Here is a 20061-nt window from a genome sequence, read left to right on the forward strand (position 1 = left end):
CATTTTCTCAATTAGTGATCAATGGGAGAGGGTCTAGCTTATTGTGGGTGGTGCCATCCCTGGGTTGATGGTCCTGGGTTTTATAAGAAGACATGTCGAGCGAGCAATGAGGAGCAAGCTAGTAAGTAGTACTCCTTCATGTCTTTTGCATCATCTCCAGCCTCCAGGTTCCTGTCCTGAGTTCCTTCAGTGATGAACAGCAATGGGGAAGTTTAAACTGAATAAATTCTATCCTCCTCAACTTGCTTTTTTGTCATCGTGTTTTGTCAAAGCAATAAAAATCCTAATTAAGATGATAGAAAACCTGATTACACAGATGGTTTTAGTTACTCTGGTATTTCTTTTTTTGTTGTTTTTTTTTGTTTGTTGTGTGTGTGAATGTTTGTGTCTGTGTGTGTTTCCATGTGAAGTTGTAGAATTTTTTTAAATTTCTGTGAAGACTTGTGTAAAAATATTAATGGATATTGTATTGAATTTCCATTTTCTGGTGCCTTCAATCTCATTCTTCAATGCCTTCATTTTTCTTTATGCATCTTTTTTATTTGCTTGGTTACAATTATTCAGACTTTGTGTGTTTTTTGTCTCAGTATATTTGTCATCTGTATATAGGAAGGCTACTGAGTTTTGTGTGCTAATTTTGTATCCTCCTACTTTGCTAAAAGTGTTTCTTGGCTGTAGATATTTCTGGGTGCAGTTCTTCATTTCCTGTTTAGTTCCTCTTCATGTCCTCCAGTTCCCTTATCACTGTACTTTGTGGGATAGATTTTTTTTTTTTTTTTTTTTGTTTTTCTGTTCTCTCCATTTCTTTACTTCATTGTGACAAGTTCTTAAAAAATATCTAACTCAAAAGTAATTATAAATTGTTAATTCTTACTAAATTGTTCTCTAAAATTAATATTCAAGATAAGTCCTCACAGTCTTTTTCAGAGTATTTATCTTTTACAAAAGCAAGAAACTCTGAAAGAATAGCTATTACTTGGCATTGGAAATCTAAGCATTCTGCCATGTTTATCTGAATCTTTTTTTTCCCATAGGCAATGAAAAAATATAGCAGCCAATCGCCCTATGAATCTTTCCAGGTTCTACCATTTCTTTCTTTCTTTCTTTCTTTCTTTCTTTCTTTCTTTCTTTCTTTCTTTCTTTCTTTCTTTCTTTTTTGAACAACCACAAAATATTATATAAGGCTTAAGGAAAAAAATCCATAGGTATTAGAAATTGATGGATCACAATATTCCTGGTTAATAACAGTTTGCAATCAATGTCTCTCTGCACTTCTCTGAATAGTGGGCAGGATAAGTTAACAAATAGGGGTTGCCTCTGGGAGCCCTCAGTTTAGAAGATAGCTTCATCAAAATATTGCAGTGTTTCCATAATTATCCTGAACAAAATGATGGTATTTATGTACTTGTGGCCTGCCTTTAAACATCACACTCTAGGAACAATGCATTCCTCAAATTAGAATTTCTTTGTGACTCTTATCCTGGGAGAAGGACAAATCTGAAAACTGTTAGCATGGAAGCCTTTTCTCCAAAAGAGATTTCACATAATTTTGGGCATCTGTGAGGAAGAGATTAGAGCTGAATTGATGGTGGATGAGCCATGAAAAAGAACACACCTTGACTCACACTGTTCTGTATTTAAAATGCAATCTTATATCATGACTCCAAATCGTGGATTTTTGTGAAGTAGTCCTTGGACCTCTCTGTGTCTTTTCCCAGTGTGAACATACTGAGAAACTATCTTGTTTCTATTCGTCTCTGTTACTTCTCTACTATATTGGCTTTAATTCACAGGGTTCTCACTGACCCTAACAGCTCCACTCCCTTAATTTTCATGAGTTATAACTTTAGACAGAAAGCAATGCTAGAAAACAGCATATTTCTCAGTAGAACCTTTATTTTCATCTCTATACATCTGCCCTGCTTTTCTCTCCAAGTTCTTAAGAATGTCATAACGACAAGCAAACAAGTTGGACTCCTCCCTGATGCCACCATGACTGTTTTTCTCATCTTCCACTTCCTCATTCTGTAGATCTGTCATTGATTTCTGATTCTTTCGATCACTGGAATTAAGGGCTGGAAGGCATCTTCTTCCTCTTCGAACAAACACACATCAGTATCGATGAACACACCTTGCCATCAGACCACTTTTTATTTCTTGAGATTATTTTGCAATTTCTTGCAGGTTACCAGCTTGTGACATCATGAATTGTAGGCTTCTTTTTAAAGATAACTTATTCAGCCTTGCAATCTGCCTCTCTGTAACCTCTTAATTTTTTTTGTTTTCTGAGTCAGTACAGGGAGGACCTAATATATTATTATCTAATAATATATTAATATTAATATTTATATTATTATTAATAATAATTATTATCTAATAATATACTAATATATTAATATATTATTATATATTAATACTTATTATCATGGGAAGGCTGGCTGAAGGAAGAAGTTTGCTTGCCCTTAAGGAACTACTTTGCTATGTTCGTTTGGTTTATAGTTCGTTTTAATCAACACATAATTTAAATTTTAATTGTATTTGGTCTTACTATTTACTTCTGACCCTTAAAATCAAGTTACCTATAACATCTTTCTTCCATGATGAACCAAGCTGTCTTCCTTTTCTCTTGAATTCTCTGTTGTTCCTGCATTTACTCGTAAAAGGCAAATGAACCATGATAAATTTGTGTCTTCACCTTCCTCTCTGAATTTACAGTCAGTCATGACTCACAACCTAAGAATGCTGAGGATCATCCATTCATGCCCTTTCTCTTTACTGACAGTGGATCCGTTTCAGATCACAGGTATTGATTTCCGGAAAGCCTTTCTTTCTATTCTTCTTGCATTGGGATGCATTTCTCGCCATTGCCAATTCATTCAACTTTCTTCTGATCTGATCTGGCTGGGGTGTGGATGTGTGTGATGTCCTTTCATGCTGAAGCAGTCTGGTCTGTGCTCAGAACTTATGTGATAGGTTCTAAGAATAGATACTCATGGAAAAGGATAGGGAGGAATAAAGAACATCTCCCTATTTGCTCCAATTTTTTTTTTGTCCAACTAATTGTTCTTCAAAGAGAAGCTCTTTCCAAACAATTACACACACATGCACACACACACACACACACACACACACACACACACACACACAAACCAACTAACTAACCAAACAAACAAACAAACAAACAAAAAAAGCAATATCCCTAGTGGTTAGATTAACATAGGGTTATTATTCAGCTGCAAGTAAGCAATTACCCAATTTGGAGGGTTTCCTGGAACAGCCAGTTGCTACTGCCCGAAGCCAAGTGCCTGCAATTTAGATAGGATGTCACTGTGTGAATAGAGCAACATGATGCTCTCTGAATGTGCTTAATGCGTTCTCTGTTCATGTGTAATAGTAGCCTTTTGAGCTAGCCATTGTTTGTGTTGAACAGCAAACTTTAACTCATGGGACTCTTCTCCTATTTGTGTTAATGTGTCAGAAGGGTACTACTTGATTTCTGCTCATCCACACTTGTAGAGTTTACATAAAAATAAGTTTTGAGCATTTGCTTTGTTTCATGAATAGGTTATCAGAGGCCTCTGGTTGAAGGAAGCTAGTAATCTAGCAGAACATGAAGGTTAAGTACCTAGTACTAAAATACTAAAGCACTTAACCTTCCCAAGAATAACCTAATCTTTCCCCTATTTACATTCTCATAAACATCAATCCCATTAATTTTCAGTTTCTTTCTCCTTAGTATTAAACTTTCATTTCTTTTGCTGGAAACCAGGTAACAGACTTGTACACTCTTAAGGGAAGACAGCCCAGCCCTGTTTCTCAAGTATCCTTAATTTCAGAGCCTCAGTTTCCACTACAGTCCCCACTCCTGTTCCATCCCATCTGTGACCATTGGGCAACCCAGTCCATCTTCTATCTAGAGCCATCTATCTCCCCAAGGTCATCGATACTTGTTTGTCATATAATTCAGTGACTGATTCCCTATATGATCTCCCTTCGCATCCAGGCAGTTGCTACTTCTTGAAATTGTCTATAACTGTGACATTCTGTAGATCTAGTTTCCTAACAATTAAAGGGAATTTTAATGTCACTCTTTGGATGTATTATATAAGTGTGATTATTGTGTCAAGCACTTGATAAATAGCAAGGGTGGCTGAGAGCACCTGTCTCTGATGCTCAGTAGGGTAACCTGAAGGTTCCTGGGCCTTTAGTGAGTGGATGTGAATGGGCAGGAAAGGAATGCTTACTGATTAGAATTCCACAAGTTCCTTTGTGAAGCCTGACCATGTTTTGTTCTTATAAAGTAGGATGGTATCATGGAACTGAGAGACAGAGTTTATATTTATTCAACTCATCTTTCTGTGGCAGGATAATTATTACGTCAATTTAAATGCTATCTATCTCCCATTCACATAAAGGACAGCATACTTTAGGACAGCATTTTTAATTATACTATATTTTAAAATATTTAAATAGTAAATGAAAATTTACTTAACAGTATGTCTTGAGCACAGGGAAAGAACAACATGGCATCAATGAGAGAGGGGGTTTGGTCCTGTGGAGGCTAGATACCCCAGAGAAGGGGGAAGCTAGAGGGTGAGGTGGGAGTAGGTGGGTGGGTGGGTCAGAGAGCACTCTCTTAGAGGTCAAGGGGAGGGAAATGGGATGGGGGGTACCTGGAGGGGAGACTGGAAGGAGATAACATGTGTAATATAAACAAATAAAATGATTAATAAATAGAAAAAATCCGTGAAAGGCATTTTTTTTCAGCCACGGTGTTAACATTGACTAGTGATTGAATAGACCAGTGTGTCATCATTCAACAAATTTTATTAAAAACAATGTCAGACCTTTGGGAGAGCCCAAGGTACAGTGCTAAACACAGTGTCAGAGTAACACATTATCTTTACAATGAGCCATATTTACACTGTGAAAGAGAAACAAGGTTCTGTAAGGTGTAATTCTGGAGTATTAGTTATTTTTATAAATAGGAGAGAGACTCTCATTTAAGAGCTGCCTGTGGATTTGGTAGCGGCAGTAGCAAGACAGCATGTTGCTTTTCCATTGACCTTTACTGAAGTGATTTGACTTAAAGAGAAACAAACATCTCATCACAGTAGAATAGTTGGGTTCTTAGAGCCAAGGAGTCCCTCACAGTTCACTTGATCCAGCCACGCACTGTTTGATCCAGCCATCCCTGTGTTTGGAGAATCTGTGCTGCTCTTAAGAGCCACATTGCCCTGCTCACACCTGCAGCACAGTTCAGCTGAACATTGCTTGCAAGCCCTTCTTCTTCTGGATTTTCTTCCTAAGTTCCCCAGAGGACCTTATGTGTTTTCTAAATTTCTTTAAGCATAGTCTTAAAAGAGGAAATTAGAAATTATAAAGTTATAGTAATGTAAAGATGGATCTATTAAAAATTTAGAAACAATAAGCAAAAATTCAAATTTAGTGTGCATGTGTGTATGTGTAAGTTTGTGCATGTGAAAGTACACATGTAAGAAGTCATACAATGGCTTTTAGGAGATTGTTCTTTTTCCACCTTATATATGTTTTTAAGGCAGGATCTTATGTAGGCCTGATGGTTTGAACTCAATGTGCAACCAAGGATGAAAGTAATCTTCTAACAGAACTGCTTGCACCACCAGGGTTCTGGAATGACACAAGAATGTCACCATGCCATGCTGGGGACTGAACCAACAGCCTTGTGCAGGTTAGGCAAGCCCTCTACAAATGAAGCTACATCTTTAGTCCCTTTACATATGAGGCAGAGTCTAATTTATTTTTACTTATTCCAGGCTTGCTGACTCATAGGCGTCTGGACAATCCTACAGTCTCCCCCTGAACTTTCACTTAGGATTGCTATGGTTACAGACAAACCACGACTTTGTCCATGTGTGCTGGGGATTAAAGGTTATTGAGTCATCTTGCTGGTCTTTTGTTGTTCTAATGGGTCTATGCACATTAAGAATTGGCCTAAGAATATAGATTAGAAAAAAACTAGGGGCTTCTGGTTTTGATTTTAGGTAGAAAACACCCTTCACCTTCTTCTTTAGGTTGAATACGATGAAAAACTTAGACTTTTATAATTCAAGTCCAAATAGGGAGACTTCTGACACATGAGGGTGACCAACTAAGAATTTAGGACAGGGGAGTGGGGTGAGAATGAATTCTCTATGTTGTCTTTGGGCTTCTATAGCACAATCTGTTTGCTAGAGAAGCTGACAACCTACAAGGACTGCGGAGCACACACTGAAAAACAAACCACACTCCTCACTTCTTTCCTAGGAAAAAAACAGAAAGTAGGAAGCCCACCTATACAGCAAACTCTAAATGATAAGTGTCCTAATCTTTTCCAACTGTACAGAAAATATTGTTTTTAATAGAGTCCTCACCAAGAAAAGCAGAGCAGGGTATCTAGGGATCTATTTTTTATTTTTATTTTTATTTGCCAGGCTGTAAGAAAACAACCCAATGGTGCTGCCTTCTCTACTGATGTCTGGTAAGTAAGGGTGTGAGCTAGTTAGAACCTTTATGCTGGTTAAGAGGTCACCTGGGGAAGAGCAATGTAGAAACACCTTCGTACTGAGGATGGAGAATGAAGATGCAGTTTGAAAGTTGAATTTTACCCAAGGTCATTTCCTAACCATATGGTATCAAGGAATCCTAATAATATCCAGAACTTAGACATAGGTTGAGAACGAAGTGTCTCCTTTTCCAGCTACACTGTGCCAGAAGTAAGCAGAAGATTAAAATTTCATATTTAAACAAGCCACAGAGAGATGTAACAACAAATCCATAATGTCCAAGGTACAGTTGAAACACGATGTTATACCGAAGACCAGGGAAATGTCAGCATGTGTGACAAAGATGATCTAATAGATAGGGCACATAGGTGGCACCAATTTTGGACTCCTCTAACAAGGATTTTAAAGCAGCCACCATTAAAAATGCCTCAAATAATTATAAACATATCTGAAGGAGGCAGAATTCTACAGCAAATTAAAGAGAAAAACACCATAGAATTGTGAAATGTAAAAATAGAAAAAAAAAGAAGAAAAACAAAACAAAAAAATACAAAAACCATGCTGTCATGCTGCTGAATGAATGGATCTGGGAAATAAGCTCATCATCTAGCTGGAGAACAGGAAAACGTATTATTTGTAAGTGATGAATAAACATGATGTCGTGACACTGACACCAGTTGAGATGTCTAAACATTTTGATTTCAAACACAGCTTCCTGCCCTTCCTAACTAAATACCCTTGGTATTCCTAGGTGACTCTTCCCTCTTCTTTTAAAGTGGAGAGTGAATGTACCTGGATCCTTCATGACATTTTTCTTGATGAGTTGCTAACATTTGCCAGCTACTGACAAACGCATTTGTAAGCACACAGAAGATTGTTGCATCAGGATGATGGGGTCTCAGCTCTCAGGGAGCTTACAGTGTACCGACAAAAACCACACGGGTGGAAGAGCACTTGCGAATACAATATGGTTAACACTGTTGCAGAAGTACAGGTGGAGAGTTTTGGAAATGCTTGTGATTGGTTGGTAGTAGTGGGATGTATCAACATGGCAGTGTTTCCTGTCTGAATTCAAGAAAAGACCTATTTTTTTTTTAAGTCAACATTATTTGATTGTGTCAGGTCAGTTAAAGGGAAAATGAATCAGGATAGAGAAATCAGTTATTTATGTCATCTAAATCACATCATTTTATCCCACGGCTTAAGGAAGGATATTTAATTATTTTAAGTGTCACTTCACATCCAGCTGAGGGCGGGCTGGCCAGTTTGAGGATGCTCTTTAACGCCTGCTTTGTATCTCCCACCTTGAGCATATCCAACGTTTCATCGACAGCACCAGTAGTGCTCAGTATTTTCAGAATTGGATTTGCTGAATCCATGTTTTGCTCACAGGTACACTGAAGCACCTGCGGTGGTATTAGGCTAAGCACAAAGCTAGAGGAAAGATGATCAATGGCAGTATTCTCTAGTAGCCTATCACTAAAAGTACTTTGCACCACAGTAGCAGTCCATTAGGTAAAACTAAATTTTCTTTTGCAGTTGGCTGTCAATTTGGAAACAGCTTCTTGGTCAAAATCGAGGCATGTGTCCTCTCTGCCTTTCAGCTAAGGATACTTTCATGGGGTCCATAGGTTTGGGTATGTTGTGCTTTATTTTTCTTTGATTTTAGGATGGCTTTAATTTCTTCTTGACCCATTATTCATTGAGTGATGAGTTGTTCAGTTTCCTTGAGTTGGTATGCTTTCTTTTGTTTTTGTTGTTGATGCCCAGTTTTAACCCACAGAAGTCAGATAGGATGCAGGGTAGTATTTCAGTTTCCTTGTGTCTGTAGACAGTTAGTTGCTTTGTGTCTGAAGTATATGGTTAATTTTAGAGAACGCTCCACGATGTGCAGGGAAGAAGGTGTATGATTTTATTTGGGGGATAAAATGTTTTATAACTATTTGTTTGGCCTTACTGGCTTATGACATTAGCTCCAGCATATCTTTATTTTCTGTCTGAGTGACCTGTCTATTGGAGAGAGTAGAATACTGGAGTCTTCGACTATCAGTGTGTGAGGATCAGTATGAGATTTAAGCTGTGGTAGTGTTTATGAACTTTGGTGCCCTTATGTTTGCTGCATAGATTTGTAGAAATTGTAGGTCCCCTTGGAGGACTTTTCTTTTGGTGAGTATGTAGCATCGTTTTTTTTTTTTTTTTTTTTTAAATCTCCTCTGATTAATTTGGTTTGAAGACTATTTTGTCAGATACTAAAGTGGCTCCTCTGGCCTGCTTCTTAGGTCTGTTTTCTTGGAAATACTTTTACCTTAAGGTGTCTCTGCTGTTTAGGTGTGTTTCTTGGATGTAGCAGATGGATAAATCCTCTTTTCGCACATGTTCTGTTAGCTTGTTTCTTTTTATTATAGTATTGAGGACCTTGATGTTGAGAGAGTTACCAATGAGCAGTGTTAGTTGATTCTGTTACTGTGTTGCAGTGGTTTTTCTTCTCCTGGTTTGATGAGCTGATAATTTTTTTTCCCAAATGATTTATGGGTTCTTATTTTATGTGTATTTGTGTTCTTCATGCATGTCTGTCTGTGTGAGGGTATTAGATCTACGGAGTTATAGGTAGTTGTGAGCTGCCCCGTGGGTGTTGGGAATTGTACTTGGGTGATTTGGAAGAACATCCAATGTTCTTAAGCTCAAAGCTATTCCTCCAGGCAGCTGTGCTGATATTCTTTATTCCTTCTATTTGTGGTCACAGTTAACCTCTTCAGGTTGATGTTTTTCTTCTCCTGCCCTCTGCAGGGATGAACGCTGCTTAAATTTGACTTACTGTGGAATGTCCTTCTATCGTGATTGAAAACATATAGCAGTCTGGGTTGGCATCTGTGCTCTCTGAAGGGTCTGCAGCAAATCTTTTCAGGACCTCTGGGTTTTAGACTCTTTATTGTGAAGTCAGATGTTATTTTAATGGTTCTGCCTTTATATGATATTTGGTCCTTTTCTCATGCATCTTTTTGCTGTATGAACATACTTTTTGCTGTATGTTCAGTGCTATGATTACTGTGTGACTAAGGAAATTTCTCTTCTGGTCAGTCGACTTCTGGTTTTTTTGTTTGTTTGTTTTTGTTTTTTTCTTTGTTTTGGTTTATTTGTTTTTTTTTTTTTCTTCTGTACCTTGATGGGCACCTCCTTATTTAGATTGGAGAAATTTTCTTACATGATTTTGTTGAAAATTCTTTTCTGTTATTCACAGATTTGGTCTTTTCATAATTTCCCAGATTCTTTTTGTGGGGGGTGCCTGGATTTTTTTGGTCTGTTTGTTTTCTTTTCTCCCCACCCTTCTTTAAAGTTAATGTTTTTCATGACCGAGGTTTTTATTTCCTTTACCTCATCTTTAATATCTGAGATTCTTCCATTTCTTGTATTCTGTTGGTGAGGCTTGCATATTCTACTGCAATGCCTATCTTTTTTTATTTCCAGAACCCCCCCCCCCAAGTTTTAGGCTATTTTATTGACTCTGTGTCCACCTGAAAATCTTAAATTGTTTTCTTCGTTTTATTCTGGTGTTTTTCTGTGTTCCCATAGATTTCTTTAGGGAGTTTACTCATTTCCTCTTTAAGGGCCTCTGTAGTATTCAAAAAGGCTATTATGAAGTTGTTGTCTGGTGCTTCGCCTACTTTGTATTTCTCAGGATCTACCATCATGGGATTGTTGGGCTTTAGTGGAAACATTTGGCCCTGGCTGTTATGTTTTTATGCTGCCTTCTAGAATCTGAGTTTATATTTGCTGAAAACTCGTGGATGCTATTTTGACTTGTTTTTGTTAGGTTGGTATCCCATTCCTGGGTTACTGCTGCCCTCTCTGCTTTGTAGAGTATTTTGTTGGCTGTGTATTGCCTGGTAGAGAATGTTTCTGAGGTTCTGGTAGGTTTGAACATGAGAGTTGGAGGGAGGTAGTTGGTTAGACTTTTTTCTGCTATTGGAAGCTCCCACTTAGGGGTGGAGATGGGCTAGAAGTGGGTGTCTGAAGGAGTCCACAGGAGGGAAGGAATCAAGATAGGATGCCAGGATCTGATTAATCCCTTGGGATTAAGAGCAGCAACAGCAAGGAGGCCACAGTTTATAGTCTGCTACAGAGATTGGCTTGAGTCTCCGAGACTGGGTTTTGAGGTGACAAGGATTAGTGAAAGTCTGAAGATGACCTAGCTGACTCATTGGCCAGTGTGGCCTGTGAAAATGGGTTATGTGGGGCTGGTTATAGTCCATTATAAAGAAACTCAAGGCAGGAACTTTCAGGCAAGCACTGCAGCAGAGACATGGAAGAATTCTATTTATTGGCTTGTTTTCCCTTGCTTACTAAATTAGTTATGTTTTCATGGCTGTGAAAACACAACATAACCAAGGCAAGTTTAATCTAATTGTGGATAGATTGCAATTTTAGAGGATTAGTCCATTGTCATCATGGTGAAAAGCATGGTAGCTTGAGGAAGAGTCGGTACTGGAAGAGCCTAGTTCTACACCTTGATCCAAAGGCAGCCATGAGGAGGAGGCTATCTTCTGCAGGCAACCAGAAGAAGACTCTTTTTTCCACAATGGGCATAGCTTGAGCATGAAAAAGTCAAAGCCCATCCCCACAGGGACTCATTTCCTTTAACAAGGTCACACCTGCTAATAGTATCACTTCCCATGAACCAAGCATATTGAAGCCATAGTTCAGGTCTGTCTGGCCAGGGATGGCATAGTCTGCATTGGGTTGGACAACCTACTATTAATGAACACTTTGTAGAAATGCCCTCATAGACATGTACACAAGACCTTCCAATGAAAACAATTCATCAGTAAGGGTTGTCTCTTTCTAAGTGTGTGTTGACAATTGAAACTAGCTGTGACATTATATTCAAAAGACTGCTTTTGCTAGTGTTTGTTTATTTGTAATAGCTAGCAGGACTTCCACCACATGTCTGCCATGTTTCTATTCATAATCTTTAATGCTTCTGCACCTTACTTACATAGGCTTCATCTTACCTCTATAAAGTATATTGCTCAGCTGCTGTAGCCTCCACTTTCATCCTTAGCACAATATTCACAAAGCTGTCAGTTGAAAGTAGGCAGTGTATTTTTTTTCTGTTATACATTGAAATAAATCCATACTTATTCAAGTGGAAATGTTCTCTGGGTGTCATTTTAAATATGTGCTTTACCGTCCTCATTTCCTGACACGACACGCTGTAGAAAACACTGTCCTAAGGAAATCTCTGGCAGCGATATATGTAGCAAAGTAGCTCAACAACTATATTATGAAGGGAATCATTCTTTTTTCTTTCCACTGTGTTTCAGGTTTGTGGAGGGGATGCTTAACATTTGTTACAATGCTATTGATCGGCACATAGAAAATGGCCAAGGAGATAAGATTGCTATCATCTACGACAGTCCTGTTACAGACACCAAAGCAACTATCTCCTATAAGGAAGTCTTGGAGCAGGTAATGTCACAAACGTTCTCTCCATATTGGTTGTTATACAGAAGTTATATAGGTAATGTATGTTGTCACTACAAAGCCATATATGTCTTAGCATTTTTATAATCGTTGAAGTTATCACTTGTTTGTCTGTGAACAAGTTAGTTACATTCTATTCTTAATCCACTCATTCATATTTTATAGTCCTGGAAGGTACTTGTTTGGGAGAAGAACTGGGAGAAGAAGCCAATTGCTCAGAGTAAATCTAAATGCTTTTCTTGCCCTTGATATCCACCCCCATGGCCACCGCTGTGATTAAAAGATGCTACTCCTCATTTTCACATGACTGATAGTCTCCTATTCTCTTCTCTCCTCGCATTGCTCCTGCCATATTATCATATCGGTTTTTCTTCCTCATGCTTTTTAAAATTGCAAGGCAGTTTCAATGTTTTTTCCTCTAATTACTAAGGATGTTGAACACTTTTAAATTTATTTCTTGGCTGGTTTGTTTCTTCTTTAGAAAACTCTATTGAGTTCGGTAGCCCACTTTTACCTGGGTAGTTAATTTTCCAGCCCCCTTTGTTTTTAGTTCTTTGTGTGTTCTGGATATTAATCTTTTGTTGGCTGTGTAGCTGGCAAAGCGTCTTCCCTGGGGATTGGCTCTTCTACTGATTGATTGAAGAGGCTTGACAAGAGAGTCAAAAGGGAAGAAGTAATGTAAATATATTTGAATTAAAATGTATTTGTATCATACTCTTAATTGAAGGGTAAAATCTTGATCCCCATGGAGGACAAGGTGATCTCATTTCTCATTCATAATCTAATATTAATTTCCTAATATTCTTATCCATTTATACATTTCCTCTTCTTTCTTCTCACCTTCCTGTTTTTTCTCAGATGTGGTATATGGATGTGTATGCACATGACGGCACAGGTGCACATGCATTCTGGAAGCCTGAGGTCGATTTGGGGTCTTCCTTTGTTACTCTCCTATGTTTCTGGGACAGGGTCTCCTGCTGATCCTGAACATCACTCCTTTGGCTAGATTTGTTGGTTACTCAGCTCCTAGAATCTGCCTTCCTCCCAGTGCTAGGTGACAGATGTGACATGTGCCCACATATCCAGCTTTTAAGTGGTTGCTGGGGACCCTAACTCATTTTCAGCCTTGTGCTGCAAGCATGTTATCTACTAAGCCATCGCTATGAACAATCATCTATTCCTACAACATTTGTTCCTTTGAATTTTTTTGTGTTCATCCCTTGGTCACACTCACTCTTTTTATATATGGTCTTAGGTGAATCATGTTGTCCATAAATGGATGATAATATTCTTCTTGCTATTGTTAAAACATGCAAAAATGCTAGAAGTAATTTTAAAGGAGTTTGAGTATTTTGGATGATTGGAAATTATTCCAGCCTTGTGAGAATTTCACTGAATATCATTTTAAGGGCAAATAAAATTGCAGGACACTATTTCTTATCTCACTATTGACATTTGCATCAGAGAAATTTTAATGGGGTAAAGGAGAGTCATCATCTACATTGGAACATGTTTAGGAACATCCTGACATCTACTTGCAAATCGCCAGTAGCAATCATGCCTAGGTTGAGATGAATACATATACATTCAAACATTGCTAATTACCTTTGTTGGAAAAATTTCCCCATATTGTGTCATGATGGCCAAATGGCCTAATTAGCCATATTTAGATTACAAGAATATAATATCAGAAATGTGGAGGAAATATTTTATACCAGCAGTTGGGATTCGCTCTCTCACTCTAGGCCACTGGTTCTCAGCCTTTCTAATGCTGCAAACCTTTAATATAATTCCTCAAGCTGTGGTGACCCACAGCTATAAAATTACTTTTGTGGCTAGTTCATAACTGTAATTTCCATATTGTAACAAATCATAGCATAAATATCTGATATGAAAGGTATCTGATCTTCAACCCATCTGAAAAGGCCCTATATCACCAAAGGGATCATAACCCACACTTTGAGACCCACTGTTCTAGAGCATAAAAATGAAATTTTAGTCTAGTCAGAAAGACTTTACATGCTGAGTAAGTCAAGACAGGGAAAAAGATAAAACCTAAACAGAATGCTACACTATATTGCTTGGTGTGTTTGTTGTTCTGCAGATAGAAAATCTGTATCTGTGAAATGAAATACACAGAGTTGTCACTGGAATCAAGCAAGGAAGTTATTCTATTGCCAAACGTGTTTATGTTATATGAGACCCACAGTGTTATGTAAAAGGAAATAGAAACTGCATGAAGTACCACATACTTTCTTATAGGTCCACATTTAAACAATTTAGAAGAGGTTTTTAATCTGAGAATAAAAGAGTACACCTGTGATTAGTGTTTACTGTCACCATCTTTTGGAGAATGTAAAAGCTTAAGATAACTGTACATTTAAATCATGTTAGATCATATGGAATACAATGTGTTACTCTTGCACTGTGAAAATATTATCCCTATTAGCATATTTAATTTTATATATATATATATATATATATATATATATATATATATATATAAACATTAGAGTCAATGTAAGATCTATAGGGAAATTTTAAATATTAAGAGTGATGTCCCTAATTTTTTCTCTTCATGTTTGTCCTTTGAGTAGAGGAAGGTAACTGATTTGTTTGAGTTAATTTTGTATCCAGCCACTTTGCTGAACTTGTTTATCAGCTGTAGAATTTCTCTGGTGGAATTTTTGGGGTCACTTACATACACTATCATGTCATCTGCAAACAGTGATGTTTTTACTTCTTCCTTCCCAATTTGTATCCGTTTGACTTCCGTTTGCTGTCTAATTGCTCTGGCCAGGACTTCCAGTACTATGTTGAATAGGGAGGGGGAGAGTGGGAAGCCTTGTCTAGTCCCTGATTTCAAGCTTCTCACAGTTAAGTTTGATGTTGGCTATTGGTTTGCTGTATATTGCTTTTTATTATGTTTAGGTATGGACCTTGGATTCCTGTTCTTTCCAAGACTTTTAACATGAAGGTGTGTTAAATTTTGTCAAATGCTTTCTCAGAATCTAGTGAGATGACCATGTGGTTTTTTCTCTGAGTTTGTTTATATGGTAGATTATATTGATGGATTTCAGTATATTAAACCATCCCTGCATCTCAGGGATGAAGCCTACTTGATCATGGTGAATGATCATTTTGATGTGTTCTTGGATTCGGTTTGCAAGGATTTTGTTGAGTATTTTTGCATCAATGTTCATAAGTGAGATTGGTCTGAAGTTTTCTTTCCTTGTATGGTCTTTGTGTGATTTAGGAACGAGGGTTATTGTGGCCTCAAAAATGAGTTAGGTAGTGTTCCATCTGACTCTATTTTATGGAATAGTTTGGAGAGTATTGGTATTAGGTTGTCAATAAATGTCTGATAAAATTCTGCACCGAACCCATCTGGACCTGGGCTTTTTTTGGTTGGGTGGCTTTTGATGACTACTTTTATTTCTTTAGGTGTTATGGGATTATTTAGATTGTTTACATGGTCCTGGTTTAACTTTAGTATCTGGTATCTGTCTAAGAATTCATCCATTTCATTCAGATTTTCCAGCTTTGTTGAATATAGACTATTGTAGTAGGATTTCTTCAGTTTCAGTTATTATGTCTCCACTTTCCTTCCTGATTTTGTTAATGTGGATACTCTCTCTTGCCCTCTAGTTAGTTTGTCTAAGGGTTTATAAACCTTGTTAATTTCCTCAAAGAATCAGCTCTTGGTTTTGTTGATTCTTTGAATGGTTCTTTTTGTTTCTATTTGGTTAATTTCTGCTCTGAGTTTGATTATTTCTTGCCATCTGCTCCTCTTGGGTGTATCTGCTTCCTTTTGTTCTAGAGTTTATATAACTGTGCTGTCAAGTTGCTAGTATATGTTCTCTCCAGTTTCTTTTAGGAAGCACTGAGAGCTATAAGTTTCCCTCTTAGTACTGCTTTCATTGCATCCCATAGGTTTGGGTATGTTGTGTTTTCATTTTCATTAACTTCTAGAAAATCCTTTATTTCTTTCTTTATTTCGTCTTTGACCCTGATATCATTTAATAGAGCATTGTTTAGTTTCCATGTGTACATGGGCTTTTTGTTGTCTTTGTTGTTATTTAAGACCAGCCTTAAACCATGGTGGTCTGATAGGATGCATGGGAGTATTCCAATCTTCTTATATCTATTGAGGTGCATTTTGTGACCAATTATGTGGTCAGTTTTTGAGAAGATGCCATGAGGTGCTGAGAAGAATGTGTATTCTTTTGTTTTAGGATGATATGTTCTGTAGATATCTATTAATTACAATTGGTTCATAACCTCTGTTAGTTTTACTGTGTCCTTGTTCAGTTTCTGTTTCCATGATCTGTCCATTGGTGAGAGTGGGGTATTGAGGTCTCCCACTATTATTGTGTGTGGTGAAATGTATTTTTTGAGCTTTAGTAGGGTTTCTTTTATGAATATAGGTGCTTTTGTGTTTAGAGCATATATGTTAAGGATTGAGAGTTTCCCCTGACAAATTTCCCCTGTAATGAGTAAAAAGTGTCCTTCCTTATCTTATTTGATAACTTTTGGTTGAAAATCTACTTTATATTAGAATGGCCACTCCAACTTGCTCCTTGGGGCCGTTTGCTTGGAAGGTTTTTTTCCCAACCTTTTACTCTGATATAGTGTCTGTCTTTGTCTCTGAGATGAGTTTCCTGTATGCAGCAAAATGCTGGGTTTTGTTTATGTATCCAGTCTGTTAGCCTATGTCTTTTTATTGGGGAATTTAGTCCATTTATGTTAACAGGCATTTAGGAATAGTGCTTCCTGTTTCCTGTTATTTTTGCTTTTAGAGATAGAATGTGCTTGTTTGTCTTTCTTTTTTTTTGGTTTTCTTGCTTAGGTATTTTGCTGTTTTTACCAGGATGTAATTTCCCTCCTTGTATTGGATTTTCCGCCTATAATTCATTGTAGTGCTGGGTTGGTTGTCAGATATTGTGTAAATTTAGTTTTTTCCTGGAATTATTTGGTCTTTCCATCTATGGTGATTGAGAGTTTTGCTGGGTTTAGCAGCTTGGGCTGATACTTGTGTTCTCTTACGGTCTGCATGATGTCTTTCCAGGATATTCTAGCTTTTATAGTGTCTGTTGAGAATTCAGGTGTGATTCTTCTTGGTCTGCCTTTGTATGTTACATGACATTTTTCCCTTACTGCTTTTAGTATTCTTTCTTTGCTTTTGGCACTTGGCATTTTGACTATTTTATGTCAGGAGAAATTTCTTTCTGGTCCACTTTATTTGGAGTTCTGTAGGCTTCTTCTATGCTCATGGTCATCTCATTCTTAAAGATAGGGTAGTTTTCTTCTACAATTTTGTTAAAGATATTTACTCTGCCTCTTAGTTCACATTCTTCGTCCTCTTCTTTTCCTACTATCCATACCCTTCACAATAGTCACAAACAATAGGAAATACCTTGGTGTGACTCAAACTAAGCAAGTGAAGGACGTGTATAACAAGAACTTCAAATCTCTAAAGAAGGAAAAGGACTTCCAGGGGAATTACTATTCTTGACATTAAGCTGTATTACTAAGCAATTGTGATAAAAATCCACATGGTATTGGTACAGAGAAAAGCATGTAGATCAATGGAGCAGAATTGAAGGGCCAGAAACCCACACACCTATGGTCACTTGATCTTTGACAAAGGAGCTAAAAACATTCAATGGGAAATGAATAGCTTCTTCAACAAATGGTGCTAATTTAACTGGCAGTCACCTTGCAGAAGAATGCAAATTGATCCTTTCTTAGCTCCCTGTAAAAAGCTCAAGTGCAAGTGGATAAAAGACCTTCATACAAAACCAGGTACAATGAAACTAATAGAACAAAAAGGGGGGAAGAGCTTAGAACACATAGGCTCAGGGGAAATTTTCCTGAATAGAACATGAATGGCTTATGCTCTACGATCAAGAAATGACAAGTGAGATCTCATGAAATTGTAAAGTTTCTGTAAAGCTAAGGACACTGTCAAAGGACAAAACAGCAAACAACAGATGGGGAAAAGATCTTTATCAATCCTAAATCTGATAGAGAGCTAATATCTAATATATATAAAGAACTCAAGAACTTGGACTGCAGAGAATCAAATAATCCTACTTAAAAGATCTCCCATGCTCATGGATTGGAAGGATCAACATTGTAAAAATGGCCATGTTACCAAAAGCAATCTACAGATTCAAAGCAATCCCCATCAAAATACCAACCCAATTCTTCATTGAGTTGGAAAGAGCAATGTGCAATTTCATCTGAAACAAGAAAAGACCTAGAATAACTAAATTTATCCTCAACAACAAGAAAGCATCTGCAGGAATCACTATCCCTGACCTCAAGCTATATTACAAGGCAATTGTGCGAAAAACTGCATGGTACTGGTACAGAGATAGGCACATGAATCAATGGAATAGAATAGAAGGTCCAGAAATGAGCCCTCACATATATGATCACCTGATTTTTGACAAAGGAGTGGTAAACATTCAATGGGAAAAGGACAGCCTATTCAACAAATGGTGTTGGTTCAACTGGCACTCAGCATCCAGAAGAATGAAAATAGACCCTTTCTCATCTCCTTGTACAAAGCTTAAGTACAAGTGGATCACAGATCTCCACATTAAACCAGATACACTAAAACTATTAGATGAGAAAGTAGGGAAAACCTTAGAACACATAGGCACAGGAGAAAATTTCCTGAACAGAACACCAATGGCTCTTGCTCTTAGGTCAAAGATTAACAAATGGGACTTAATGAGATTGCAAAGTTTCTGTAAGGCTAAGGACACTGTCAAGAAAACAAAATGCCAGCCAACAGAGTGGGAAAAAATCTTTCCCAACTCCACATCAGATAGAGGCCTAATATCCAAGGTATACAAAGAACTCAAAAATCTAGACACCAGAGAATCAAACAACCCTATTAAAAAATGATGTACAGAGCTAAACAAAATGTTCTCAATCGAGGAATATGGAATCGCTGTGAAACATCTAAGGAAGTTTTCAACATCCTTAGCCATCAGGGAAATGCAAATCAAAACAACCCTGAGATTCAACCTCACACCAGTCAGAATGGCTAAGATCAAAAATTCAGATGACAGCAGATGCTGGCAAGGATGCAGAGAAAGAAGAACAATTGTCTAATGTTGGTTGGGTTGTAAACTGGTACAACCACTCTGGAAATCAGTCTCGCAGTTCCTCAGAAAATTGGACATAGTACTACCTGAAAACCCAGTTATTCCACTTCTGGGCATATACTTCAGAGAAGCTCCAACATACAACAATGACACATGCATCACAATGTACATAGCAGCCCTATTTATAATAGCCAGAAGTAGGAAAGAACCCAGATGTCCTTCAGTAGATGAATGGAAACAAAAATTGTGGTACATTTACACAATGGAATACTACTCAGCCACCAGAAACAATGACTTTATGAAATTCTTAAGAAAATGGATGCATCTAGAGATTATGATCCTGAGTGAGGTAACCCAGTCACAAAAGAACAGACATAATATTCAGTTACTGATAATTGGATACTAACCCCAGAAAGCTCTGAACACCCCCAGAAACAACTCACAGACTATATGAAGTTCAAGAAAAACAAAGGCCAAAAAAAAAAAAAAAGAAAAGAAATAAGAAAAACCATTATGCTTAATCTTTACACACCAAGAAAACTTTGACTATTTTCAGGTTACATCTTGTTTTACATGTACTTTAGGCTCATTGTAACTAGTAAGATTTTAAGGCATACTATCAAACCTTTAAAAAATGAAGTACTGACAAAAATGCATTCGTATACTTTTATGCAAAAATGCTTAAATTTGTACATTTATCTTTGTATTTTAAAATAAAGTTGTTCAATTAAAAAAAAAAACAAGTATATAGCATCCACTCAGAGTAGGGTACACCTAGCCCTTAAATCATTAATAACTAAGAGCTTAGATGATAACCTGGTGGTTATTTTTGTTATTTAAAAATCATTATGTTTAATCTAAACACACCAAGAAATCTTTGACTATTTCCACATTACACTTTGTTTTACATATACTTTATGCTTATGGTAACTAGT

General features: G+C 37.2%; 1 protein-coding gene across 2 annotated transcripts in view; it reads left to right on the forward strand.

Annotated features, from left to right (window-relative positions):
- Window positions 1-20061, forward strand: part of ACSS3 (acyl-CoA synthetase short chain family member 3) — a gene marked incomplete at its 5' end in the record, with an annotated part of 191582 nt that overhangs the window by 15638 nt on the left and 155883 nt on the right. For both annotated transcript variants that reach the window (XM_080935711.1, XM_080935710.1), the window contains one exon: window positions 11846-11990. In XM_080935711.1, coding sequence (XP_080791837.1) covers window positions 11846-11990 — 145 coding nt within the window. The remainder of the gene's footprint in view (window positions 1-11845; window positions 11991-20061) is intronic.

Source organism: Micromys minutus (assembly GCF_963924665.1).
Source record: "Micromys minutus genome assembly, chromosome: 22".
Lineage (NCBI taxonomy): Eukaryota > Metazoa > Chordata > Mammalia > Rodentia > Muridae > Micromys > Micromys minutus.